Source organism: Callorhinus ursinus, unplaced genomic scaffold, assembly GCF_003265705.2.
Source record: "Callorhinus ursinus isolate GAN/ISIS: 27379988/994484 unplaced genomic scaffold, GSC_fseal_2.0 scaffold7, whole genome shotgun sequence".
Taxonomy (NCBI): domain Eukaryota; kingdom Metazoa; phylum Chordata; class Mammalia; order Carnivora; family Otariidae; genus Callorhinus; species Callorhinus ursinus.
This window is the reverse complement of record NW_027397069.1, coordinates 55,970,659-55,994,772: the sequence shown is the minus strand read 5'-3', so window position 1 is coordinate 55,994,772 and position 24,114 is coordinate 55,970,659. Positions and strand designations below refer to the sequence as shown.

Here is a 24,114-nt window from a genome sequence, read left to right as displayed (position 1 = left end):
ACATGAGACCAAGTCTGTAGACCATAGGAGGTGAGAGGTGTCTTATAGGGTCTCATTACATATCACAGAATACGGATAAGTGAGTGTGTATTTCCAGACGTATGTCCAATCTGGGAAATGAGTTTCTTCAATGCACCAAACACGGGTTAAAAGTGAGGCCAGATACAGAAGAGAACATGCTGTTTGATTTAATTTATATGAAGTTCTGAAGTTTAAGAGCCAGCAAAACTAATCTATCGAGATTATCAGAAGAGTCACTGGGGGAGAGGGGCTGATTGAGAAGGCCCGAGGGAGCTTTCTGCGATGATGGAGTCGGTTTATCTCTTTACTGGGATGTGAGCTGGTGAGCTCCCCAGGTGGAGACATCTGTCAAGGCTCGCCCAACTGCACCCTGAAGACCAAAAGAAGTAGCAGTGAAAAGTGGCCCTCAGAACCACAGTTACAGTCCGGGCAGCGGGGCCCTTTTGTCGTAGAACAGAGAAGGGAATTTCCATATATGGGAAGTTCCTCACTAGGCTGTCTATGGCACTGAGAAACATAAAACGTCAGCCAATTTTCCAGACAGTTTCCAAGTCCAGGGACGTTTTTCTCCATGCATACACTGCCTATGTCTTTTCAAATGTTTACAGGGTATTTACAAAAAGTAGTCCTTTGGGTGGCAGTTGTAATTAGGAAAATGGGCAGTGAGAATGAATGAACACATACCGTAAGAGAGAGATAATTGCCCCACTGCTATATACCGTATTCTTACCACCTGGTATTCACGGGGGGATCCGACTGGTCCGGGCGAGCTCAATCTCGTTCTAGGAAAGATCCCCCCTTCCTCGTTACCCTGAGGATGAGGCTGCCACAGCCCACGAATGAGATGCCATATGGTACTTAACATCAGAATCAGAATGAGCTTGTGCTTTTTGTGTGAGATACTGAAATTTATTAGAAAATCAGAAAGCCTAATTTTCACCAAGTTCCTGAGACCTGCCATCTGCTGCATGAGAAAGAAAATGGAGTTTTTTTTTTTTTTTTTTTTTTTTTTTTTTTTAACCATTTACTTATTGTGAGATGTAAGAGTGCTGGCGTGTTTGAAAAAGCTGGGTTGAGGGCTTGGGGGGGGTGCAAAAGAGAGAGCCGGAGCAGGCCCACTTGGCAGGGGAGAAAAGACTGTCAGCTGAATGGTGGTGGGGGCCTGGGAAGCATAATTATGGAAATCACCTAGTCCAGAGCCTTTTCTTCTCCTCCTGAACACATGTTCCTTCCGTGCAGGAATAGCAGAGCGAGAGGCCAGCTTTTGAGAATAAGCAGTCTCCGTTTCAGAAAGGAGGAAGAAGGGTCTTAAATAAGTACCAGTGTGTCAGAGTATTAGGTCTTTCTGTGGAGGGGGTGATGTGAGGAAGATAGGAGGAGGGGTGACAGACAAGGGAGCCTACTGGGTGGGGAGGCAAGGGGAGCTTTCTAAGGGGGATGCAGAAAGGGGGGGGGCAGGCCGGGAGAGGGATCTGAGTGGGGGTGGGGAAGGAGAGCCTACTGGGAGGGGAGAAATCTTTCAACATTATTTGGAATTTGACTGCATGTGTTGGGTGTTGGGGGTACAAAGCTAAAGATGCTTTGTCCTTTAAGGAGGGCTTGCCAGATTCCCCGGGCATTCATTTCAGGGGCATGCCCCCATCCCTGGCTTCGTAGGTTCACGAGATGCTGCCATGGCCATGTGTCACATCCATGGGGCTGTCCTACACCTCTGCAGAGCCATGCAACCTCGAGGGCTTACCCAACCCCTTGAGCTTTATTGTATTTCCTTTTACTCTTGTTTTTACCCCAAAGCCGGCATGTCTGTTAGAGGTGCTGTAGGCACCATTTATTGGACATGGTTGGGGACTGGGTTTCTCACCTCTGATCACAATACTGAGGAAATAGACCCTGAGGAGATAGGTTACCAGAGACTGAATGGAGTGTGGATGGGGAGGAAGGCGAGGCTTTAAGGCACCAGGGAGTCTCACATTCTAACATCATAGAGCCAAGTTCTGGTCAAGGCAGGCCATCTTTGGACCACGTCCAAGGAGGTTTAATTAAAGAAGAACTAAAAAGACCTCTCAAAAGGCAATTTCATCTGCAAGGCAGTCTTCCAACAGGATCCCAGGGGCACCGTGAAAGTCAAGTTCAGGGTTCTAAGAGTGCTCTGGGGGCAGAGGGCTCTGTGGCTGGCCACCTGGGAGCACAGCCCACACCTCCGCCTCTGTACTCCGGAGGTGCTCACCATGGTGACATCACACAGGAAGGTGACTGACTGATCTGTCAAATGAAAGGATGAACGACTTCGCAAAAGCCTCCTGGGCTTCAGGAATCCTGGCCTCCCCCTTCAGCCAAGCTAGGAAAGAATGCGTCATAAAGAATGCGATGCCAACCTCTCTGCGGGGGGAACTGAGTGGGAGAGGGAGCAAAGTGAGTTTCTGAATTTGCAGCAAGATTAGGTGGGAAGCAAAAGGCAGCCCCAGAGTCCAGCAGGATCAGGATGTGCTCGCCCTTCGAGCCTTCCCCTCCAGGTAAGGAGTGCTCTGCGGGTTGCTGCGGGCTCCAGGCCCTGGAGGCTCCAAGCTGCAGGTACAGTGCTGTTGTTGTGTTGGCACCTCTGGGAGAAGTTCAAGTTTCAGGCTGAACCCCCAAGGAATTAGCACTGGGGAGGTGCACCCCGAGGGGAACCTGGCAGCAGGCCCCATGCATTAGCTGGTGGGGCAGCCTGACTTTTTACTCCCTTGGTGACTAAGGACTCAACAGTTAGCTCCTTGCTGCAGGGCCAGTGCTCAGCTCCTGATTTCCCTGTGGATGCCCAGACGCTACAAGACAGGCTTCGGGAGATGCCGGGGGTTCTTCTGAATGCCTGGGGGCTGACGTATCGGTCAGGAGCTTGGGGCTCCCCCACGACTGCTTCTGCCTGAAGGCAGCCGCTGCAGCAACATGGTAAGGGCCTCCCAGTGTCCTCTGCGCTCCCTTTCCCCTCGGCATCCACGCAGGGGGCACCTCTTGCTCAAAATGCACATTCTCGAAGAGAAATGGCTATCGTTTCCCGAGCATTTGCTATGTGCTCAGTGCTTCATACCCATGATCTCATTTAATCCTTACCTCAAACCAACGAGGAAGGGACCATTCTCATCCCCATTTTCCAGATGAAACAACTGAGGATGAATGAGATTTGGTGAAGGTGTGGGGTCAAACGGCTGGTAAAATGTGGGGCTGGCTAGCAGCCTGTGCAGCCGGCAGCATTCCTCCACAGCCCCAGCGGTAGTACTGTCAGAGTAAGCACTATTATTTCAGTTTGGCTCTTAAGCCGACTGGGCTCAGAGAGGGTAGGTGATTTCCCCAAAGCCACGAAGCTCTAAGGCACAGAGACCGAAAGCCATCTGGCTCCGAGCGCAAGCCGTTTCCTCTAAGCCACACCCCCTCTCTGGGCTCACTGAGGCTGGAATATGTTATGGGGCCCCACCCCCCCAGCCAACAGATGGCAGGCCCCAGGAGCAGGATTAGATATGGAACATGCAAAGTGATCTTTGCAGGAGAAATACTTAGCTAAACTTAACATTTTCTGACTTTTTCTAAAAAGGAAACAACTGCTTCTTTTGAACACCGATGTTTCTTGAAGGTACCACAGCTACTCTCCAATAGTCCTCAAAAGATTTGGGTGCCTCTAGCCAGTTAGGGTCCCTCCCTGTCTGATGATGTAACTGTTTTAAAGGTGTTGGTTCCCGAGTGTTAGAGAATTTGGGAGCTGTTTGTCATTCTTGCCCGTTCCAGTCAGGCCCTCAAATGTATAAGGAGTGTGTCTTGGTGAGAATCCCCGTGAACTGAGCAAGTACAAAAGACCTCTTCCGTATGCAGGACCAGCCTGTCAGCTGCCTCTTTTTGGCTCTCTCCAGGGGTGGAGAAAGTCCCGTGATTTTAATATTCAGAAGAAAGCGTATTTATAACCAGCAGAGGGTGAGGGGATTGCCCTCCGACCTATATGTCCAGAGCCCCCAAATGGTTACCTATGCCACTGACTTCAGAGAGCACTGAATGCCAAAGACCCGACGTTGGTCCTAGAGTGCATGTCCCACTGACCCTAAACTCATTAAATTTTGAGATATGTGATCCCATGTGGTTATAACGCACCAGCTGATTCCCCTGCGCCTTGCTTTCCTTTGTCACACACTAGGAGGCTTAGGCAGCGGGCATGATATTTTCGTTGGCCTCAGCACTCTCTTGCAAACATTGCTAGGATAAACAGTTGCTATCTTTGTTAACATTGAATTGATTTTAAATGCCTGGAGGTATTTGAGCATTTTCATGCTTTCAAACTCAAGGCTTCAATTCAGTACTTATTTGTTCAATAAGTATTTATTAAATACCTACTATGTGCCAGATACTATCTGGCCAGTTTAGCTGCAATACAGACAAATTATACCTACTTCCTGACCCCAAGAAACTTACAATTTAGCAGAGGAGAAGGGAAAAAAACGATATGCAAAAATGATGTGAGTGAGTGTGTGTGTGTGTGTGTGTGTGTGTATGGGTAGGTGTGTTGATAGACGGCTACGTAGACAGATAAATAGGAAATATGTGTGTGCACATGTGATGTGGTAACATAACAATCCTATGGTGATAGGGACACAGAAGGTGAGAGTCTGGGACACAGGGAATGCCGGCCAGTATCCGGTGAGGAAAGCGGGACCGGTTCTAGAGACAAGGCAACAATGGAGCCAAGACTTGCCATGGAGTGACTGAGCAATGGGGGAGGAAACATGATCAGAGAAGGGCCATCTGTATTTGGGGAGAGGGGGAAGGCATCTGGGTAAGCCGAAGGCAGCAGCGGTAGGGATACGGGAAACATAGATTTTGATGGTTCGAGAGAGTGCTTTGAATGCCTGGCTACCGTGTGGTCTTTTAAATGAGTCACACGTGGTTGGGGGGGGGCAGGTGGAGCCAGGACGAGATGGAGTGAAGGGAAAAGGCTTCATTTTGGTGTGGAACTGGAAACACAGCCAAGCAGGGTGTACATTGTGTTCCCAGAAAGAGCTATTAGAGCTCAGACCCCTCTTCTTCCTGTTGGCATTGGCCCCTCTCCCTTTAAGAAATCCCCATACATAAACATCCAAACTTGTGAGTTTTGAGCCTGATATTTGTGAGACAGAAGGATTCTTTACTTGATGAAGTTTTTTTTTTTTTTTTTTTTAACTGAGTTCCCTTGGTGCTTTCAAATCTAATTCAATCATCACACTCCTAGGTTAGGGGCCCCCGTGCTGTGGAGATGGGTGGCCTGCATGGGTTGTACTCTCCTTCACCAAGCAGAGGCATTTATAAGCCCTTTTTTATTAAAAAAATTTTTCTTTTTTATCTGAAGGAGGAAAGAAGGAAGATCGCAGATTAATGAGCAAACCAGGTAGAAAACTCTGCTAATCCCATTGCTCTTTCTTTATTGTTAGTTTTTTTCTCCCTTTATTTTCCTCCACTTTTGATGTCTTCCTCCACAAACATGCGATTACTGACTCATTTTTATAAAGAAAAGAGAATTGTCCTTTCCCTGCCTTTTTGACATGGCAGGAGGTGAGTGCCCTTCCTGGTCCCCGTCTCAAACCCCATACCCCTGTTGTGTTTTTGAACTCTTTGTTCTAACCAAACGATTTGGAGATGATTACAATGAACCTCTTCTAATTCTAGTCTGATTTCAAATTTAGCTCCTAGGTTTTCTCTATGGAAATGACTTCTCTAAGTCGAGAAGAAGCACAACTATCAAACCAATAAACTCACAAGAAACAGGGGAAAAGTATAATTCATTTCGTCAAGAAGATGCCTTTGTACTTTTCCCAAAAGAAACTGTTCAGATGTCTATGACTGGGGATTTCGTGCTTCATTACCCATATTTTCCCTCTTGTTTTGTGTTCTAGTATGGATTTATCAACACCTGTCTGCAATCTCTTGTGATAGAGAAATTTGGTGAAGAGATCTGGGAAAAATTGAAGTAAGTATATTTAAGGAAAGATGGAGAATCCCCGGTGGTAAGACTCCAGTGTTTTGAAGGTCATGGGTTTTTACTAACCTTTTGGTCAAGGCAGTTGGTTGTTAGTAGGGATATCAGTTCAAGTGCCTTAAACATACCAACTAGATACAGAATAAATCTGCTATACCGTATCTGTGTTTAAGGAAGGTATTAGTCTCAATTCCTAAACCCAGCCCGTGTGAATAAGTATTCTACCTTTAACTTCATGAATGAATTCTTATTCGCTGCTCTTGATCACAGAAGAAAAAGCAACTGCATTATTTCCAGTGTACATAAATGGAGCTGCCAAAACCTCACAGAAGAGGGGTATCCCTTTTGAGTTTAGCCAGAATCCCTCTTTAGGAATTCTTTTTTTTTTTTTTTTTGAGAGGGAGAGAGAAAGAATCTTAAGCAGGCTCCACACCCAACATGGAGCCCCACGCAGGGCTTGATCTCATGACCTGAGATCATGACCTGAGCTGAAATTAAGAGTCAGCCACCCAGGCGCCCCCCTCTTTAGGAATTTTTTAGTTACCTGTTACAGTTTTTCCTCTCTGCTTCCACCCAGAAAATGCTGAACAAGGTTATTTACATCTTCACGTGGTCTGTCTGACTCTCTGTAAGCTTGTTCTGTCTGTCTGCCTTCTTGAAGCCTCCCAGCCTTAAAATGTTAGAGGACTGGACTGACGGGTCTCCAAGATCTCCTGGTCCTGTGAAGAGGGAACAGTAAAAAAAATAGGGAAAAATGATTGGCTTCCTCAGTTAATTGAAACAATTTGGCACTGCCTTGCCTATTAAATCTACAAAACGTTGAAATGATAATAACCAATTCTGGTGAAGATGCAGCAAATGAGTAATCGCTGATGGCATCTTAAGTCAGTGCAGCCCTTTTGGAAAGCAATTTGACAACACGTACCAAAAGCTGCAAAAATGATGAAATCCTTTAAAGCAGTAATTTCATTCTAGAGAATTTATTCTTGAGAATCTAGTCCCTTAGAAACAAACATATCTATCTACACACACACACACAAAGATGAAACATAGCCTTATATTTATAAATAATAAAAGAAAAAATTATCTTTAGTGTTCAAAAATAACCCAAAAGTCAAATGGAATGACAAGAAATATGCATCATTACATGGGATGCTTGCAAAGATCGTGAAGCAACCTGCAAAATTTTATGACAATATTATGTCCAAAAGACCAGAAACAAAACAGTAACAACAACAAAAAAAGACACAAACTTACGTAGTTACTGGGTAGATCACACAAATGAAGGGAAAGACCAAACTAGTAATGACTATTAACTGAACTAGAAAGATGAAGTGCTGGATGACTTTTTTTCCTAATATCTATTCCCAAATTTTCTGTATTTTTTCATGGCTTTTGTAATGTCAAAACAGTTTAAAATGCTTAGTGCGGACTTTCCCTCACTCCTTCCTATTCCCATTTTACAAATAAGATAATTAGAGCCGAGAGTGCAGGGGACTTGCAGTACGTGGGGCTAACTCAGGAGGAGGCAGGCAGGCCCCTGCTGCCCCGGGGCCCGGCTCCATGCCCTGCACAGCGGCCAACTGCTCAGGCGTCTTGTGTCTGACCTTCTTCTGGAAAGGCAGCCCCGAGCCATTTCCACAGCATCTCCAGGGTAATTTTCATAAAAGCACCAGAGGTTGGGGTGGGAACAAGTAGCTCTGGTGTCACAGAGGCAAAGAATACTCATTTCTAAATATTTCAAGGAGGAAGGCTGAATAATTATGATCAGAGAAAACTTGGACTAGTCCATGCTTGAGAGATCTTCTGGCCCAGATCTCCTCATTTTACAGATGAGAAAACTGCAGCCCAGAAAGTTTAAGTGACCTGCTAAAGAGTGCACAGCAAGTAGGCAACAGGGCCAGGGTGTGGTATCTGTTTCTTGAAGTGCTCCTTTTCGACCCCCTAGGCTGCCCGGAGGAGAGAAGCATTTGAAGACTCTGAGACTGTCTTTTTAAATTGCTATTATATTGTAAAGGGTAAACTCAGCAAGAAAAGGAAGGAAAAGAATAGTCTTATCTTAGGCACTTACTTTGGGCCAGGCCCCTTCCATAATGATCTTATTAAAGCCCCAGCAGAACACTGGCAAGGCAAGTTACTGTCTCTGCGAAAAACCCTGAGGGATTAAGTAATTGAAGAAGCCATTTTGCCTGGGTGATTTAATAATCTATAGAAACACTACAATTATACCTGGAACTTGGGAACGAGGTGCCAAAGGCCCACATCAGATGGGAAACTGAGATCCTTTGCTTTGCCACAAACTAGAGAGGAGCAGGGCAGCCTGCCAGAGGGCCAGCAGCCCCTACCGGGGGACCATCAGTCTCAGAGGAAGGGGAGGAAGGTAGGTGTGGGTGGACACTGCTGGGTGGGCTGGGAACCAGCTTTAGAAAGAGGGTACACATACTGAGAGAAGTCACCAGGTATGGATGCAAGTCCCTGGGAAGTCATAGTTGGTTTCAGCAGGTGCCTCCCCTACAGTCCTTGGGACCCTGGGCAACTTCCTTAACCACTCTGGGACACAGGTGTTTTCAGCATAAAATAACGACCCTAGAAGTAGCTAAGCACATCAGGGCTGTTGCAAGCTAAGCACATCGGGGCTGTTGCTGTTTGTCCTATCAACGAGATAGGACAAACGATATGCTTAGAAAAAAATGCCTGACCTAAGGTAAGCGTTCACCAAATGTGAGACGTGTGATTGAAGGTGATGACTACTGTTGGCTTATTTTCAAGATGGCGTTCCTCATCTGGGTTGGAGAGAGGAGGAGGAGGAGCCCTAGGGTGTGCACCCACATGCCTGGACTGGAGTCCTGGCTCTGGGTTTGGAACTGTGTGTTCTGGAACAGGTTGCTTCACCTCTCTAAAGCTGCTTCCTCATTGATAGAAGGGGAATGATGCACTCCTCTTCCAGGGTTGCAGAGAGAACTGAGTGGAAAATTTGATCCCCAGGTACACAGTAGATACTCAGTAAGTGCTGTTTCCCCTCGAATATGCAGGTGCAACACTAGGATTAGACTACATTGGACATTAATAGGCATTACTTTGCGGCTGGTCAGGTGACTGTGCCTTCCATCTTGAAGAGATGATGTTTCTCTAAGATGTTCTCTTTGCCCAGAGAAGGACACCTGGCTTTCTAATATTAGCATCATTTGGTGGATGGCATTGTCTCTGTTCCTTTTTTGGACTGGTGTCCCCAACTGCCAGTGTGGGGCATTGTCCAGCCCTGTCTTGAGGACCCCCATAAATACTAGTGACCAGCTCATAAGAGGGAGTGGGGACTGACTTTTGGGATTGATTTTTGATCCACGATGCTTGTATCATCTGAATTCCTGGTTAGAACTTTTAGCCTCAGCTTCTCAGGTGGCCCTAAAAAGTCTGTCCTGCCCAGGAGAAAGGCCAGGGCTCTAGAAATAACTGGAAATTACCAGATATAGCTGGAGGACTTAGACATGAGTAGAGGTAAAACAATAAACGTGTTCAGTCAGCTTCTTGTGGGCGACTGAGAGGCGCTGTTTACAGAAGCCTGCTTGCATGCCCCCATGTTACAGAGCAGATGCAACGGGACCAGCCATGGGAACCCTGATCGGTTAAGATGTTCAATGTATTTGTGAATCCAGGAAAAAAAAAAAAAAAGCTTTCCACGTGTAAGTAGATGGAAGTGGTTTCTTCCTTTTCGGATCCTTGGTATGCCCTCCCTGAGGGGAATAGTCCATTTTCTCTTCCTGCCCCTGAGGAGCATTTCTCATGGCATTCCCAATCAGGAAGCCAGGAAGCCCAACCACAGGAATTTCAAGATGTTAGGACACTGGTAGGAGGGGTACAAGAGAATCAGAAAGAGATGTCCAGGAACCGAGACCTCAGGGAGGCCATATCCGGAGTCTGTGTGGCTAGGCTTTACATCTTTTAATCTTGAAGTACCAACCCTGTGCTTAATTGAGTCTCCAAGGATATGTTTGTATATACAGCACTAGACATGTATGTGATCGCATTGGAAATGCATCCTTAAATCAAAAGCAAAGCCTATCTAACCAGCTCAACCAGCGATGAAAATTGCATCATATTAGAACTCATTGAAAAAAAAACTGTAGTGCAGAAAACTTAGCTTATAAAATGCAAATTAAGGCAAGATCATTTGCTGTGCAAAAGGATTTGCTTCAGGCTACATTTAAATAATAAGTTCCCTGGTGCTTTTAAAATAGAATTTTAGCTGAAAAAGAAAAACCCATCAATTCCTACACAACTTTTAAGAAGGAATGATTAGGTAAGATGAAATATGTCTCCAGACTTTATGACATAAATTTTATTTTATATGATATAATCAGAAACAGATGTTTCTCATCCTTTGCCTGCATTATTTCTCTCTCATATAACCTAGATTTATAGATTTCTAATTATGAACCACTCTTTTATAACCTTCTGGCTAAAATCTTTATCAGGACTTAACAATGAGAAGCAGCTAATAGGTTGGGAAGAGTAAAGCCTCTGGAGTCAGATCAACCCTTACATTTTGCCTGTATCATTTATTAGCTGTTTGACATGGGCAAGTTTACTTATTCAACAAGTATTTATTTAGCTCCTAGTATGTGCCAAACAGAATTCCTGGCACTGGGAACAGTGGTGAAGGGAACAGATGAGGGCTCTGTTCTCTTGGAATGTGTATTCCAGTGTGGGGCTGGGGGCAGACAATAAGCAAGTATCGTGCTAAGTGCTGTAAAAATATAGGGTACTTGATAGTGACCAGGGATGGAAGATGTCAGTTTCTCTGAAATGGTCAGAAAAGGCCTCTCTACAAAGGTGATATTTGAGCTGAAAGGCAGGAAGGAGCCAACTTTGAGTTAGGGAAGCATATGCGTTCTAGGCAGAGAGAACAGCCAGTGCAAAGGTCCTGGGGTGGGACTGGGTTTGGTAAATTCGAGACCCAGAAGAAAACTCAGTGTGACTGGAGCATAATGATCGAGAGTCTGGTAGGAGATGGGAGTGGAGACATGGTTAAGGATCAGAATTTATAGGTGGCTAAAGATGGAAAGGAGTGGGAATTTTTTTTAAAGATTTTATTTATTCATTTGAGACACAGATACAGAGAGAGAGAGAGAGCATGAGCAGGGAGAGAGGCAGAGGGAGAGGGAGAAGCAGGCTCCCCACTGAGCCAGGAGCCCGATGTGGGGCTCGATCCCAGGACCCTGGGATCATGACCTGGGCTGAAGGCAGACGCTTAACCATCTGAGCCACCCAGGTGCCCCAGGAGTGGGAATTTTATTCTGATTGCAATGGGTAACCAAGGTCTCTGAGCCTTGGTGTCCTCACTTCTAAATGGAGATAATAATGGAAGTCACCTCACCCGTTTCTGAAGGCTGAGATGACTGACACAGGTGAAGTATCTGGAACTTAGTGCAGGATGTTGCTGGCAAGGATCAGCAATTCACTCTGTGAGCTAAAGTTTAAGGAAGTTAGTAGGAGTCAGAGATAGCCATTAGTAGGATTCACAGAGCTCAACTGCAGAAAGCACAGAGAGACCACACAGGACATGGAAGGTCGGTGGGCCTCTCTCCATCTCTGTGCCTCTTTTCATGTTCACTCTATTTTCCTGGCTTTTTCTGCAAGTCTCTTAATTTCTATTTCTCCCCAAATTTTCTATATGCCCTTTCAATTTAAGAGATCACAATCATTTGATAGAGAGACCCAGTTTTTCAATGTCTCCATTCCAGACACCTGAGACAAAGGGTTTGCTGGGCTCACTTTGGTCGGGTGCCCATACCTGGACCCACCAGGTGGACTTTGGAGGGTAGGGTCCCTGAGAAGAGGTTCTGGGTAAAGCTGCCGTGAATGGCATATTCTCTCCACTATATAAACAAGTATGGGGGAAGGGATGGATGTCTGCCTGATTTACGTATGCATGAATGGAAGAGGAATAAATGAATAGTAGATGGAGAGGCTCTGAGAACATTTGAGATCGTCTTTGAAAATGTGTACACGTGAATGCATTTATTTTCTGGGGAGAGGGTACGTGCTATTCATCAGAATTCCTAAGAACTCTATGACCTAAAAAGTTTAAGGGCCCCTGCCTCTACATATTCGGGATTTTGTTCTTACTAAATAAGAAATGCTCCTGACATTCTGATATCTGAAAAAACATCGTTTCAAATACACTGACGAACTGAGCCAGAAACAATCAGGAGGGCTGTCGCTCATCCTCCTTCTGCTATGCCTCCTCCATTGCAGCCCCTCGCTAAGCCTCGCCCACTCCCTCTAGCTTCTCTGCTTTTCCCATAAATAAGGTCTAGTTAAAAAGTAGCTGAAAACAGACAGCTTCTATTTTTTAACTTTTATCAAGGAGTGCTGCCTGTCTCCCCACTCCCACTCCATTCCTGGCCATGAGTGTGTTTGCTGATTTATCTGGATGCCTAAAATCATCAGAACCTCAAGGGCTTTGAGAAATCAAGTTGGTTAGTATGGCTCAATTGGGCAACTTACTCCCCCAAAGAGTATATTGGAATATTCAAGGGCTTAGAACATTTAAAAAAAATACTTAATATTATATTATTATACATATAAAAGAGAAAACTGTTTTTCTAATAAAGACCATTGAAAGTAAAGCTTGAGAAATAGTTTTGTTTGGTGGGAATACATGGAAGGTAAATTAGCAGGAGTTGAAACGGGTATTATAAGGCCTGAAAAGTAATTTGAAGGGCCTCCTTTAAAAAATAATATAAAATTACAAATAAAAATTTAGCTACAAAAGTGAGTACTTATTTAGAATGAGGAAAAAAAATTAAAAGCTGACAGATAACATTAACATCAAAGAACCAAAAGGTAGAACATATTTATTGTTATTATCGTTAATTATTGACCTACTTTTATATTTTTCCCTGTATCTTTGGCTGCTTGTGGCTTTCCTGTTCATATGACAATGATTTAATGAGATTATTTTCCATCAAGAGAATGGAATGAATGTTCCTCTAACATGGCTGGCTGAAAATTATTTTTATTGTGTTTTATTTTTATTTATTTTAAAAATTTCATCTATTTATTTGACAGAGAGAGACACAGCGAGAGAGGAAACACAAGCAGGGGGAGTGGGAGAGGGAGAAGCAGGCTTCCCACTGAGCAGAGAGCCCGATGCGGGGCTTGATCCCAGGACCCTGGGATCATGACCTGAGCCGAAGGCAGACGCTTAATGACTGATCCACCCAGGTGCCCCTATTGTGTTTTATTTTTATTGGTAGCTTAGACAGATGTCTTTCTGTATGTCTATAACTTTCTAGGCAGTTTCTTACAAGATGTGCCTCTTTGCTGGTGGCAAGTTCTAGGACAATGCCGGCCCTTCATCTACTTGTACACGTCTCACCGCTCTGCCTCCAGCTGCCCACTGCTGTTATAGGGCAGTTCTCTGCGAGAAAGTAGCCCCCACTCAGGGAGTTGCAGCCTCTCCTTCAGATGCCTATTGTGGGGGTCACATGAAGGTCTGGATGCTTTTGAGGCTACCAAGGGGAGGTGGCTCTGGGGCCTGGGTGGACTGCAGTCCCTCCCAGAGGCACCCAGGACCATCATCAGGGCATACAGGGTGGTCCTTCCACCACCCTCCCAGCCTGGGGTGGCTCCAAATGAGGGAGGCTGGGCAGGGCTGCTGCTTTCCCAGAAGCCTCAGCTTCCTTAGCTCCCAAAGCAAATCTGATTCACCATGGGCTTAAGTTAGAAGTTCTCAAACAGTTTGGCCTTAGGAAGCCTTTTTTAATCTTAAAAACGATTGACGACCCAGAGAGCTTTTATCTATTGGCATTTACTATATTGGAAATTAAACCAGAGAAATTTTAATAGATGGTTATTTCTTGATTCGCCTAAAATGGCAATATAAGTCTATTACATGTGAGCATAAATAGCCCATTTTTATGAAAATTAACTGTTAGCCAAATAAAACAATTAGTGAGAAGAGAGACATTGCTTTATATTTTTTTGCAAATCGCTTCAATGTTTGACTTAGGAGAAGAATACTGGATTCTATTTTCTGCACTCTATTGGTTGTGATCTTTGGTTTTCGTTGAAATTTATGAAGAAAATATAGAGGGAGGAAGCACTTTCAGGTTCTTTTCAGATCACTGTGGAGGTTCTTTTAAACCTCACAAAAGCTCCACTAGGTGGTAGTTTTTCCAAGGTCAGTTACAATGTTGAGGGCAAATCCTTTGGCCTCTGTTGCACTTTGAAATATCTTTTGCCATCATTTTGAACTATCGTGCATTAGTGAGGGCAAATCCTTTGGCCTCTGTTGCACTTTGAAATATCTTTTGCCATCATTTTGAACTACCGTGCATTAGTCATTTGGAAAATATTAGCTGGCTGAGTTATGCAGATCTTATGAATATTGCCATAATACATCATACAATATCAAAATCACATTTGTCAATATCACCACACTCTCATCAAAGCTCTAAGAATTGGGAAGCTAATGAGCTCACAGTAGCAGGTGCAAGTTTTCCAAAATTCCAATTCTCACTTGAGAGCTTGAGTTTTATCATTGGCAACAAATTCTGTCAGTTATTTTCCTTGAAGTGACAAGTTAACTTTGGTCTTTTTTTTTTTTTTAAGAAAATGTCTGCCAAATATCCAATTCTGAATAACTGTTGTCCGTCTGTCAGTGGTTCTTTCAAGTAGAAATGATGTTCCATGAGAAAAGTGGCTAATTCGACTCACAAAGGCAATCATAAAAGTGCTTTTCCTGGAGCTGACCTAGGCCTCCTTGTGTAGACAGCGGAAATGCTTTCTGTACTTCCTGCTTTGTCATGCAGAATGTTCAAAAGATTTAATAAAATTGATCAGTGTTATTGCTTCATTAAGGACGATTTGACATGGAACTGGCTTTTTCTTTACCACGAGTGCGTGGCAGCAAAGAATATGATTACTTAGTTCGGTTTAGTACCACTGCCTTGATTCATGCTAAGCCCCTAACAGGTTTACCTACCAATGCTTTTGAACCATTAGAGGACATTTTAACCAGTAAAAAGGGCAAATAATGTCTTAATTTTATTATGAAAATAGTTTTGATTTCATGGACCCTGGAAAGCTTCCTAGGGTCCCCCCACCCAGGGGTTCCATGGAACACACCTTGAGAACTGCTGGTTTAGGTGCCAGAGTCATTCTCAGTGAATCTACATTGCGTGTTGGCTGGGAGGGTTGTACATCAAAATCTCCACGGAAACACTGACCTAACCTAATACTGTCATTGTAAAAATGAAGAAATGGAGGGACAGTGAGATTTGTTTCAAGTCATCCAGCTCGACTGTGGTAGGGTCAGGATTCGTTCCTGGCTCTACTGACTCACATATAGTGGACACGTAAGCCTCTAACAAGGTAGGTCTCTCACACTTCATAAACTTCTTTTAACTCCCTCTCAGACTGCTATTGTGTGCCAGGTACAATGCTAGGTATTGAAGACAGGAAATCAAATGATATTTGCCTGCTCTTTGGGGCCCATTGTCTAGGAAGCCTGGGAACAGGTACATTAAAGGTTACAGGTGCAGCCGGTGGTAAGGCAGGTAAATAGGGACTTGGGAGCTCAGAGGAGGGGTGCTGGGATCTGACGGCAGCTCATAATGACCAGAGTTGGTGATTCTCAGGCAAATGGGGGAAGGAAGAACAAAAGTTGGCCAGACTGTCCTTCCTGTCAGAGGAGAATCCGTGGGAAGGAAATGGCATGGCTGGTCACAGGGACTTGGGGCAATCTTGAGGAATGAGGAAGGGAGGTGGCTGGAGGTGAGGGGTAGGGTGCAGGGGCTAGGTTGTATGTGTCAACCCAACGAGTCTGGACTTTGTCACACAAGCCTTCGAGAGCTAGAGCAGTGGGCTAGAGCATTGGCCAGAATGACAGCTGGGACTTCTTCTAAATACCAGGTGGTCACGACACCAGGACACCAGGTCACAGTACCATGTAACTCACAGGGCCTCTTCTTCCCCAACTACACCTTGAGTCACATGGTCACACACAAGTTTGTAACAGCAATTCTCTACCTAACAGAAAGGAGATCTTGAAGGAACGATTTCCCATGGCTTAGGATTGATCCCATTTTCTTGGCCTGAAACTTGCTACAATGTGCTATTTATTTTTCCTGTGGGCTTTATGGCTCACTCTGGACTCTTAGAAACCATTACCTCAGTTTTGTAACACTGAACAACATAAGATCTGTAATTTGTAATGTGTGGCCTTGCCAGACTGAATCCTAGAAAGTGTTTCTGAGCAGTGGTTTCCAAACCTGGAGAGTCATCTGAGGCAAGTGGTTAAATAAATATGGATTTCCAGGTACCACCTCCAGGGCCCAGGAATCTGTATGTTTATTTTGATCCCCAAGTTATTCTGGAATAGGCAGCCTGGCCCTGGTTTCCTGCCCAGTTATTTTGGGTATCGTGAGTTAAAACTAAAAAGGAACATACATTTAGTGGCTGAGTATTCCAGTTAAATACTGATTTGTCAGATCTCCTGAATATGTGTATATATGGTCACCTCTGTGGTTGGCATTCCTCACATTACATGAAATATGCTCCTCTTTGTGTGAGTTGGAAACATCAACTTACTTCATTTCCCACAATGCTTCTCCAATCCCCAGTCTCTTCAAAATGTTTTCTTTTTTTTCCTTTCCTTTCTTTTTCTTTTTTAGAGAGAGAGAGAGAGAGTGCGAGCAGGGTCGGGGGGAGAGGGGTAAAGGGAGAGGGAGAGGGAGAGAGAGAGAATCCCAGACTCCCCACTGAGCGCATGAGCCCGACGACTTGGGGCTCAATCTCACAACCCTGAGATCATGACCTGAGCCAAAATCTAGAGTGGATGCTTAACCCACTGAGCCACCCAGATGCCCCTTCAAAATGTTTTGTGATGGCCATTTTTCTCTCTTTCCCTTCTTATCAGAGGTATTGCCATGTCATCGGGAGTCATCAATTGGTTTATTTATTTATTTATTTATATTCTTGGTGAGCATATTGTTTCACTTATAGCCGTTTGAATGACTGTATATTGCAAGTGTACACAGACTCTGTGGGAAGTGTTACATGCGGGATCACCGAGATCGATAAACAAGGCTGACAATTCTTGTGCAATCATAACAGTCTGGGCATGTTTGGCATTCCAGAAATGTGCAACATATATACAAACCAAATAAATATTGGACACTAAAGTATTATCAGCTCAGCCTACAGGAAAGAAGAGGCTGCCAGACCCAGACAGGGAGGAATGGGTGGTCCCACAAGAAGCCTGAGAGGTGGCACAGAGCTTGTTACATTTTCAAGGGTCTTGGAGATGACATAATCCCTTTGGGGGCCTTCTGAATAAATTATGATAACATGTTAGGCTTCAATATGGATCTTGCTCATTATGTTTCTATTTCACTCATAGGCATAGAAGCAGGGTCCAAGTTTTCACAAAAGCCCACAGGCCCGGGGGGAGCAGATGGAGGGTGATGACAACATGGCAGAGATCATCCCGCTTAAGGGAGGCATGGGGGTTAACAGCATCCTTTGTCTGCCCCGAGCCCAACATCCAGCTTCTCTGAACAGCTGTGTCTGTTGATACTTAGAGACCACTGTACAGACAGGGACCAAAATAGAAAGCTTGCAGGTGGAGAGAAACCCAGAGAGCTTTTAGCTCAGTGATGGTCAAGTGCAGGGGCAAGGCCCCTATAGGCTGTTTGAGAAGCTCTAGCAAATGCATTTTGGGGGTAGGGTGGGGATGGGAGCATGGATGTAAAAAAAAAAAAAAAAAAAGGTTACAGAACACTGATCTTACCGACTACCTCCCTTTACTGATAAAGAAGTCGAGGCCCAAAGAGAGAAAGTAATTTTCCCTCAGAGCTCATTAAGAGCAGGGCTAGATTTGGAACCAGGGTGTCCTGGCTGCCGGCTGGGCTGCCCCCGGCACAGCATGCCGGCTCAGCTTCCCCCTGCATCTGTGCGGAGTTTCTCATTCTCTCCTTTCACTCCTGTTACTCTCTTCCTGTCGGAAATGTGGGACAAGTGTCATTCTCCCATTTAACAGTGAGGAAGATAAAGTCCAGGGAGATAAAGGCATGGATAGCTCAGAAAAAAAAAAAAAAAAAGATTTAGGAATGAATAAGGATCTTCAATATTAGAGGGCTGGTGTCTGGAGGTAGGAGCATCCCCGTCTGCATGTGCCCCGGGGGCAGATCCAGGACCTGGGAGAGGGGTGGCAGGTGGCAAGTGCTAGAGCTGTGTGCGCTTCAGAGCTCAGAACCCAGGTCCCTCACGAGTCAGCTGGGGGATGCTGGCAAGACAACCTCTCTGAGCTTCCATTTCCTCCACAGTAAGTAAGATGATTACAAAGGATCTGTCATCGCCATGGCCAAAAGCAGATGCCCAATAATTAGAAGGTATTATCAGGGTCTAGAAGTAGGTTTTGATTCATCATAAGAAAAAAACTTTCTATCAAAAAGAGCAGTCCGTAAATGGAATACGCTGCCTTGCAGAGGAGTGAGCTTCCTGTCACTGGAAGCATTTAAGAAGAAACTAGAAGACTAGCAGTCAGAGATAGTATAGAATGGAGAATTGGACAATTGGGAAATTTCACACTTCTCCCAATTCTGAAATTCTGTGCAGTGATCCGGGATAAACTCAAATGTTTTGTATTTTTTTCGGTTCTTCAAACATTCTCTCTGCTGCCTTGGAGCCTCTTCACTCTGTCCAGAATGCTTGGCTTTGCCTATCCATCCTTCAGTCTCAGTGGAACCCCCCTTTCTCAGGGAAGCACTCCCTGCCCAGCCTCCTGTCCCGACTTGACGGAATTGCTAACAGCAGTTGAATGGTTCACATAAGGAGTGAGCCAAGAGGGTAACTCCTGGGCGAAGCCACTTTTCACTGGGTTTGGCTAACTGCTAGAAGACTAAAGTCCATCCATAACTCCTAAAACATAGCTAACCATGTTTCAAAACAGTGAGATTCGCAAGCAGCTGTTCTCCTTGCTTCAGAGCATGAGGCTCTGGGACCTCTGAGTTCCATGTTCACTAGTGTGTGTTGGGTTCTTAACAAGTGCCAAGCACAATACCTCCTGCTGGGGCTTCAAAGGTCAGAATAAGTCACAAGCCCATGCTCAAGGAGCACAGTCTAGGGGAGAAGACTAATAATCTTGATATCAACTAGGGAAACACAGAGCCTACTGTGGATCCTTGAGAAGGGAGCTCTTGGCCCAAACTGGGGTCCAGGGAAAACTTCTTGGAGGAGTTGACATCTAAACACTCCACGGCCTCCCATTCCTGATGATCAAGAGTGTGATCTTATATCTTACTCGGTCAGTGGGTATATCCTGGAGGCAGAGCTCCAGTTAGTTGCTGGGTTTTCATTGCCCCTTGATTTCTCTTTCAGAGCCTCTGCCGAAGTACAAGATGACTTCATGACCTACACGGTGTATGATGACATCATTACCATTAAGCTCATCCAAGAGGCCTGCAAAGTTCTGGGTAAGGAGGAAGAGGGCTTGTTCGGGTGTCTTAGGGCTGTCGTAATGAAGTACAATCAGTTTCCATTGTCCACAGTCGTTCTGTTAAGTCCCTGCGAACACTGAGTTAGCAATCCTGAGCCATTGCTCTGAGAAGGACAGGCTAGGTTCTGGAGAGACTTTGGTCACATTTTCATCAACTGATAACTATATAACCTTGTTTTGGGTGTTTCTGTTTCGAGATCCCTTATTTCATATATATTGTTATTAACATCGGACCCGTGGGCCGGAGCACTAGAACTCATACCTACATGAAGTTCTCTAACACACCTTTTGTCTGAAAGGCACATCACATTCTTCTTGTACTTAGGAGCACTAGGCAGCACTTCAACACTGTTCTTGGGGCATTTTCAGCAGCACAGTCACCCACAAAAAAAGCACAAAAATGTAAAAATGTAGCGTGAAGTGGCTTGCGAAATGGCCACTTAATTTAGAGTATTAGAAATGAGACAAGAACATAGAGCACTGCCTCATTTGACCTTTGCTAGAAACGTGTGTGTTGGGGGGGCTCTAAGTTTTTGCCACTCTGCACCTGCTCCTGACTGCAAATGCTCTGTGGTACTGATTTTGGGCTTACAGATTCATTTTAATGAGTGGGTCAGTTTGCAGATATGGGATCTGCACATGATGAGGATCAATGGTACCACAAACTGGGTACTTTAAAACAAGGGAAATCTATTCCCTCATAGGTCAGGGGGCTGGAAACCTGAAATCAAGGTGTCAGCGAGGCCATGCTCCCTGGAAGGCTCTAGGGAAGAGTCCTTCCTCTTGCAGGTTCTGGTGGTCCAGATGCTCCCTGGGGCAGCCTAACTCCACTCTCTGCTTCCATCTTCTCCCCATGTGTCTGTCTCTATGTCCAAATTTTCCTCTTATAAGGACCCTGGTCATATTGGATTTAGGGCCGACCCTAATCCAGTCACCCACCCTTTCCATTTGAGTAGCCTTAAGCTTCTCACAGCCAAAAATCGTGAATGTCACTCTGAGTTTCATCATCTGTACCACCACTTTCATGGGAGGCCTTGATGATGGCCTTGACAGAGGTTGTAAGACCTTTGAAATGGATCATCATGATTACCTCTGGGTGTTGTGGGGAACAGCTTTAGGAATCCTCTGAGGCCAACCACACTCATGTTGATCTGGAAATAAAGGTGGTGTGTTTTGTGGGGGTATTGAGGGCCCTTCTTCCCCATCTGCTCTGCCATGGGATGTCTTCCCATCTATCCAGGCATTAAAATGCCATTGGCAGGGTCATAACGGGGGGCCCATTGTGGATGGTCCCACTTACAATGCACCTCTACTTCCAGGATGATTCCTCGCACAGATGTATCAGCAAGGGATGGTTTATTATATTAACTTGCTCACTCCGCAGGCCTGGACGGGAAGAGGTTCAGGACAAAGCGAGAATACAGTTCTGCCCCTTTCTAGTTTAATGACTGAGGACAAGTTACTTACTAGGTTATAGTTTTCTCATTGGTCTACGAGAATAATATCTACCCGTCAGAGTTATTTTGAGGATTGAATGAGATGCTATATGTGAAAATGTCAAATGGGCTATCTGGCATAATAATGGCTTTCAAAATATATTTCTTTCTTTCTTTCCTTCCTTTCTTCTCTCTATATTCATTTCCTATTTCTAAATAAGATTCCACTTGGAGGTTCCAAGTTGACATGGATTTCGGGGGAACACTTCAAACCAGTACACCCTCCTTTCCTCTACCCTTCCTTCTCACCAGCACGGAGCACATGGTGAGCTGGGGCCTGGGTAGGAAGGAGTTTCTACTGTCCCAGGCTCCAGAGGGCTTGTGCAGGAAGCCGAGAGAGTCCCCTGGTGCTTCCAGGTTCTTTGACGACATCCCTCTTTAGGTCCCAGTTGAACTTCCTTTGCCTATTCTTATTAGGCACCGTGGCTTTGCGTCATGTTTAGATGGCATCTAGGGATTACTGCAGGCGGACTCTGTGTCAGCATCCTCTGCCTGGCACCCAAGACCCTGGGACAGAATTGTTGCAGGTGTGGGTGAGGCTCGGGAGCCCAGGGCCTTCAGGCTGGATCCGGTGCTGCCCCCAGGGGCTCAGGCAGCCAGGGCTGTGGTTTCCAGCTGTTTTTCCTGGAGTCTCTGAGGGCCCAACAAGTTGGCCTTCTGTCCTCAGGACCTCCTTGAGGGGCGGTCACAGGTAAAAGCCCGGCCCAGGCACGTAATAGTGCTGGAGAACGCACCAGGGCAGTTAGGTAATGCTAAGCCCGCAGAGACAGGTGGCTTCTCCAGAATGCAGATGTGTCAAGTGCTGGTGCTGGATGAGGCCCTGAGTTTCTCTTTCCTCTGAATATCAGAGAAATTCTCTGATTAAAAAAAAAAAATTGTGCCAGCTTTAACCCCATGCCCATGATTTTCCCCTTGGTTCCACATGGCAGTTTGACACCTGTGTCTCTTCTCACAGTTTCCTGGTCATTTCCTGGATGCAGAAAACCTTTCAGGTATCTGCGTCAGGGAGAAGCCCCAAGTCTCTGCAAAGCTGGGAGGGGGAAGCTTTTGAGGCTTAGGGAGCTGAGCTCCTGGTCACTTGCCAGCCACACCTCCTAACAGAACTAGACAAGGTTGTGTCTGAGACTAGACATCAGGTACAAGAATGAAACGTTCATTGGCTCCTTCAGCTCCTGGAGCTCGGGTTCCAAGGGCAGCAACATGTCCTGGACGCCTTCTAAAGCCGGTGCACAGTCTCGCTCTGCAGTGGTCCTCGGGAGGCAGGCAGCGGAGGAGAGCCAACAGGGCTTGGGGGGGGGGTGACAGAATCACAGCTGAGCACCCACCACCACTCCCCTCTTCCAAAGAGCTTCACAGAGAGAGCTTCTAGGAAAAAGAGGGGCCAGGATCTGGGTAGCATCAGAGGCACCTGCGAACGCGCCGCCTCTACCCTGTGTCTAACCTCTTTAGGGGGCTCCTAGACCCCTTTGCCTCCCTGGTGGCTGATGCCAGGGGAAATTTATGCCGCGTTTGGGCTATCCAAAAGCGGGTAGAGTCAGGATTTCCGGAGGAGTCTGACCCCAGGCGTGTACTCTTTAGAGTGCTGTGTTGCCTGCCCTGGGCTGGGAGCCTGGAGACCCACTTTGTAGACCCAGCTCCCCGCGTAGGCAGCAGGCTTCTCGTCCTTCGCTCAGCAGCTTGCCCGCTCCAGAGTGAGCCTCTCGGCCTTCTTGTTTAACACACCTGCCGAAGAGATTATTTTCTTAAACATTGCTTTTTAATATTTTAAAACATGTGATTATGACATTATACATGCTTTTCAAAGCATGAGGGCAGACGCCTTCCTTATTCTGAGTTGCTCATAGGAGAGGCCTGGCCCTTACACAGTGTGGCAGGCCGGCCCTGATTCTGAGTGGGGGCTGCTGTGCTCCAGGCAGATCTGTGTTTAGAGGGTCCACCTTTCTCCCAGCTAAGTCGGGGGAGCGTCCGGTTCCCTTTCTCCCGCAGAAAGAATAAAAATCACGAGGTGGGATGTGACTCCAAACTTGACCCAAAAAGCTGGAGTTTTGACAGAGCTTAGGACATAAAAGAGCATCAGAGCTTGAACCGGATGGTGGGATAAAGCTCTCCTTCATTCTTTCCTTGATTTTCTTTCAAGGGATCCCAGAAGCAGCAGGCTGTAGTGGCTACATCATGCGGGCTCCGTTTGGTTCCGAGCCCTCTGCCAAAGGGCTTCTTGTCCATGTTCTAGGAGGAGTGCCAGGGGTTGGATTCTGCTCTGTCATGCAGATGTGTGACCTTGGGCCAGGGGTAGAAATTCATGGAGAGTTGATCTCCTCCTCAAAAAGAAATCATACTGACTTCAAATGGTCATGGGAAGGAAGGAATGAAACCGACAACAAACATGAGGCACTCAGCAATATGTGGGGCCCAAAGTAGGTGCTCAGCAAATGTCAACTGAATCTGAGGGGGTGGCAGAGGCATTTCTATGTTTGGTGTCTCTGGCTTTTGTCCCTTAAAAGTAGGGCTAAGCTTTGCTGTTCTCCTTAAATGGCTGTAGTATAACGTTCTGGACCCTCTGAGCAGTGACTGGTAAACCACACACAGCCCATGGGCCAAATCTGGCTCCCTGCCTGTTTTTGTAAGTAAAATTTTATCGGAACTCAGCTGTGCGCATGTGTTTACATATTGTCTACGGCTGCTTTTGTGCTATAACGGCAGAGTCGAGGCATTGCAGCAGAACCCTAGAAAACTGAAAATATTTACTATTTACCTTTTACAAAGCCAGTTTTGTCACCCAATGCTCTGGAGAATGGATCTTCTTCAAGATTTTTTTAAATTCCTTTTTACTTGAGAACCACTATGGACCAAATTATATTCAACCCCCACCAAATTCCTATGTTGAAGCCCTAACCCCTGATGTGATGGTATTTGGAGATGGGGCCTTTGGGAGATAATTGGGTTCCCATGAGGTCTTGAAGGTGGAACCTTATGATGGGAGTAGTGCCCTTATAGGAAGAGGTCTCACACCATTAGCTCTCTCTCTCAGGAAGCATGGGCATGTGGCCTTTCGTTCTCTCTCTCTCTCTCTCTCAAACACACACACACACACACACACACACACACACACACACACACACACA

The 24,114-nt window shown here is 45.7% G+C and overlaps 1 protein-coding gene across 1 annotated transcript in view; it reads left to right on the top strand.

The window, feature by feature from the left end:
• Positions 1 to 2,826: 2,826 nt before the first annotated feature.
• LOC112826373 (guanylate cyclase soluble subunit beta-2-like) overlaps positions 2,827 to 24,114 on the top strand; it is a 71,726-nt gene continuing 50,438 nt past the window's right edge. The window contains exons 1-3 of the mRNA XM_073894313.1: positions 2,827 to 2,949; positions 5,910 to 5,983; positions 19,379 to 19,473. Coding sequence (XP_073750414.1) covers positions 2,947 to 2,949; positions 5,910 to 5,983; positions 19,379 to 19,473 — 172 coding nt within the window. The 5' untranslated portion in view covers positions 2,827 to 2,946. The remainder of the gene's footprint in view (positions 2,950 to 5,909; positions 5,984 to 19,378; positions 19,474 to 24,114) is intronic.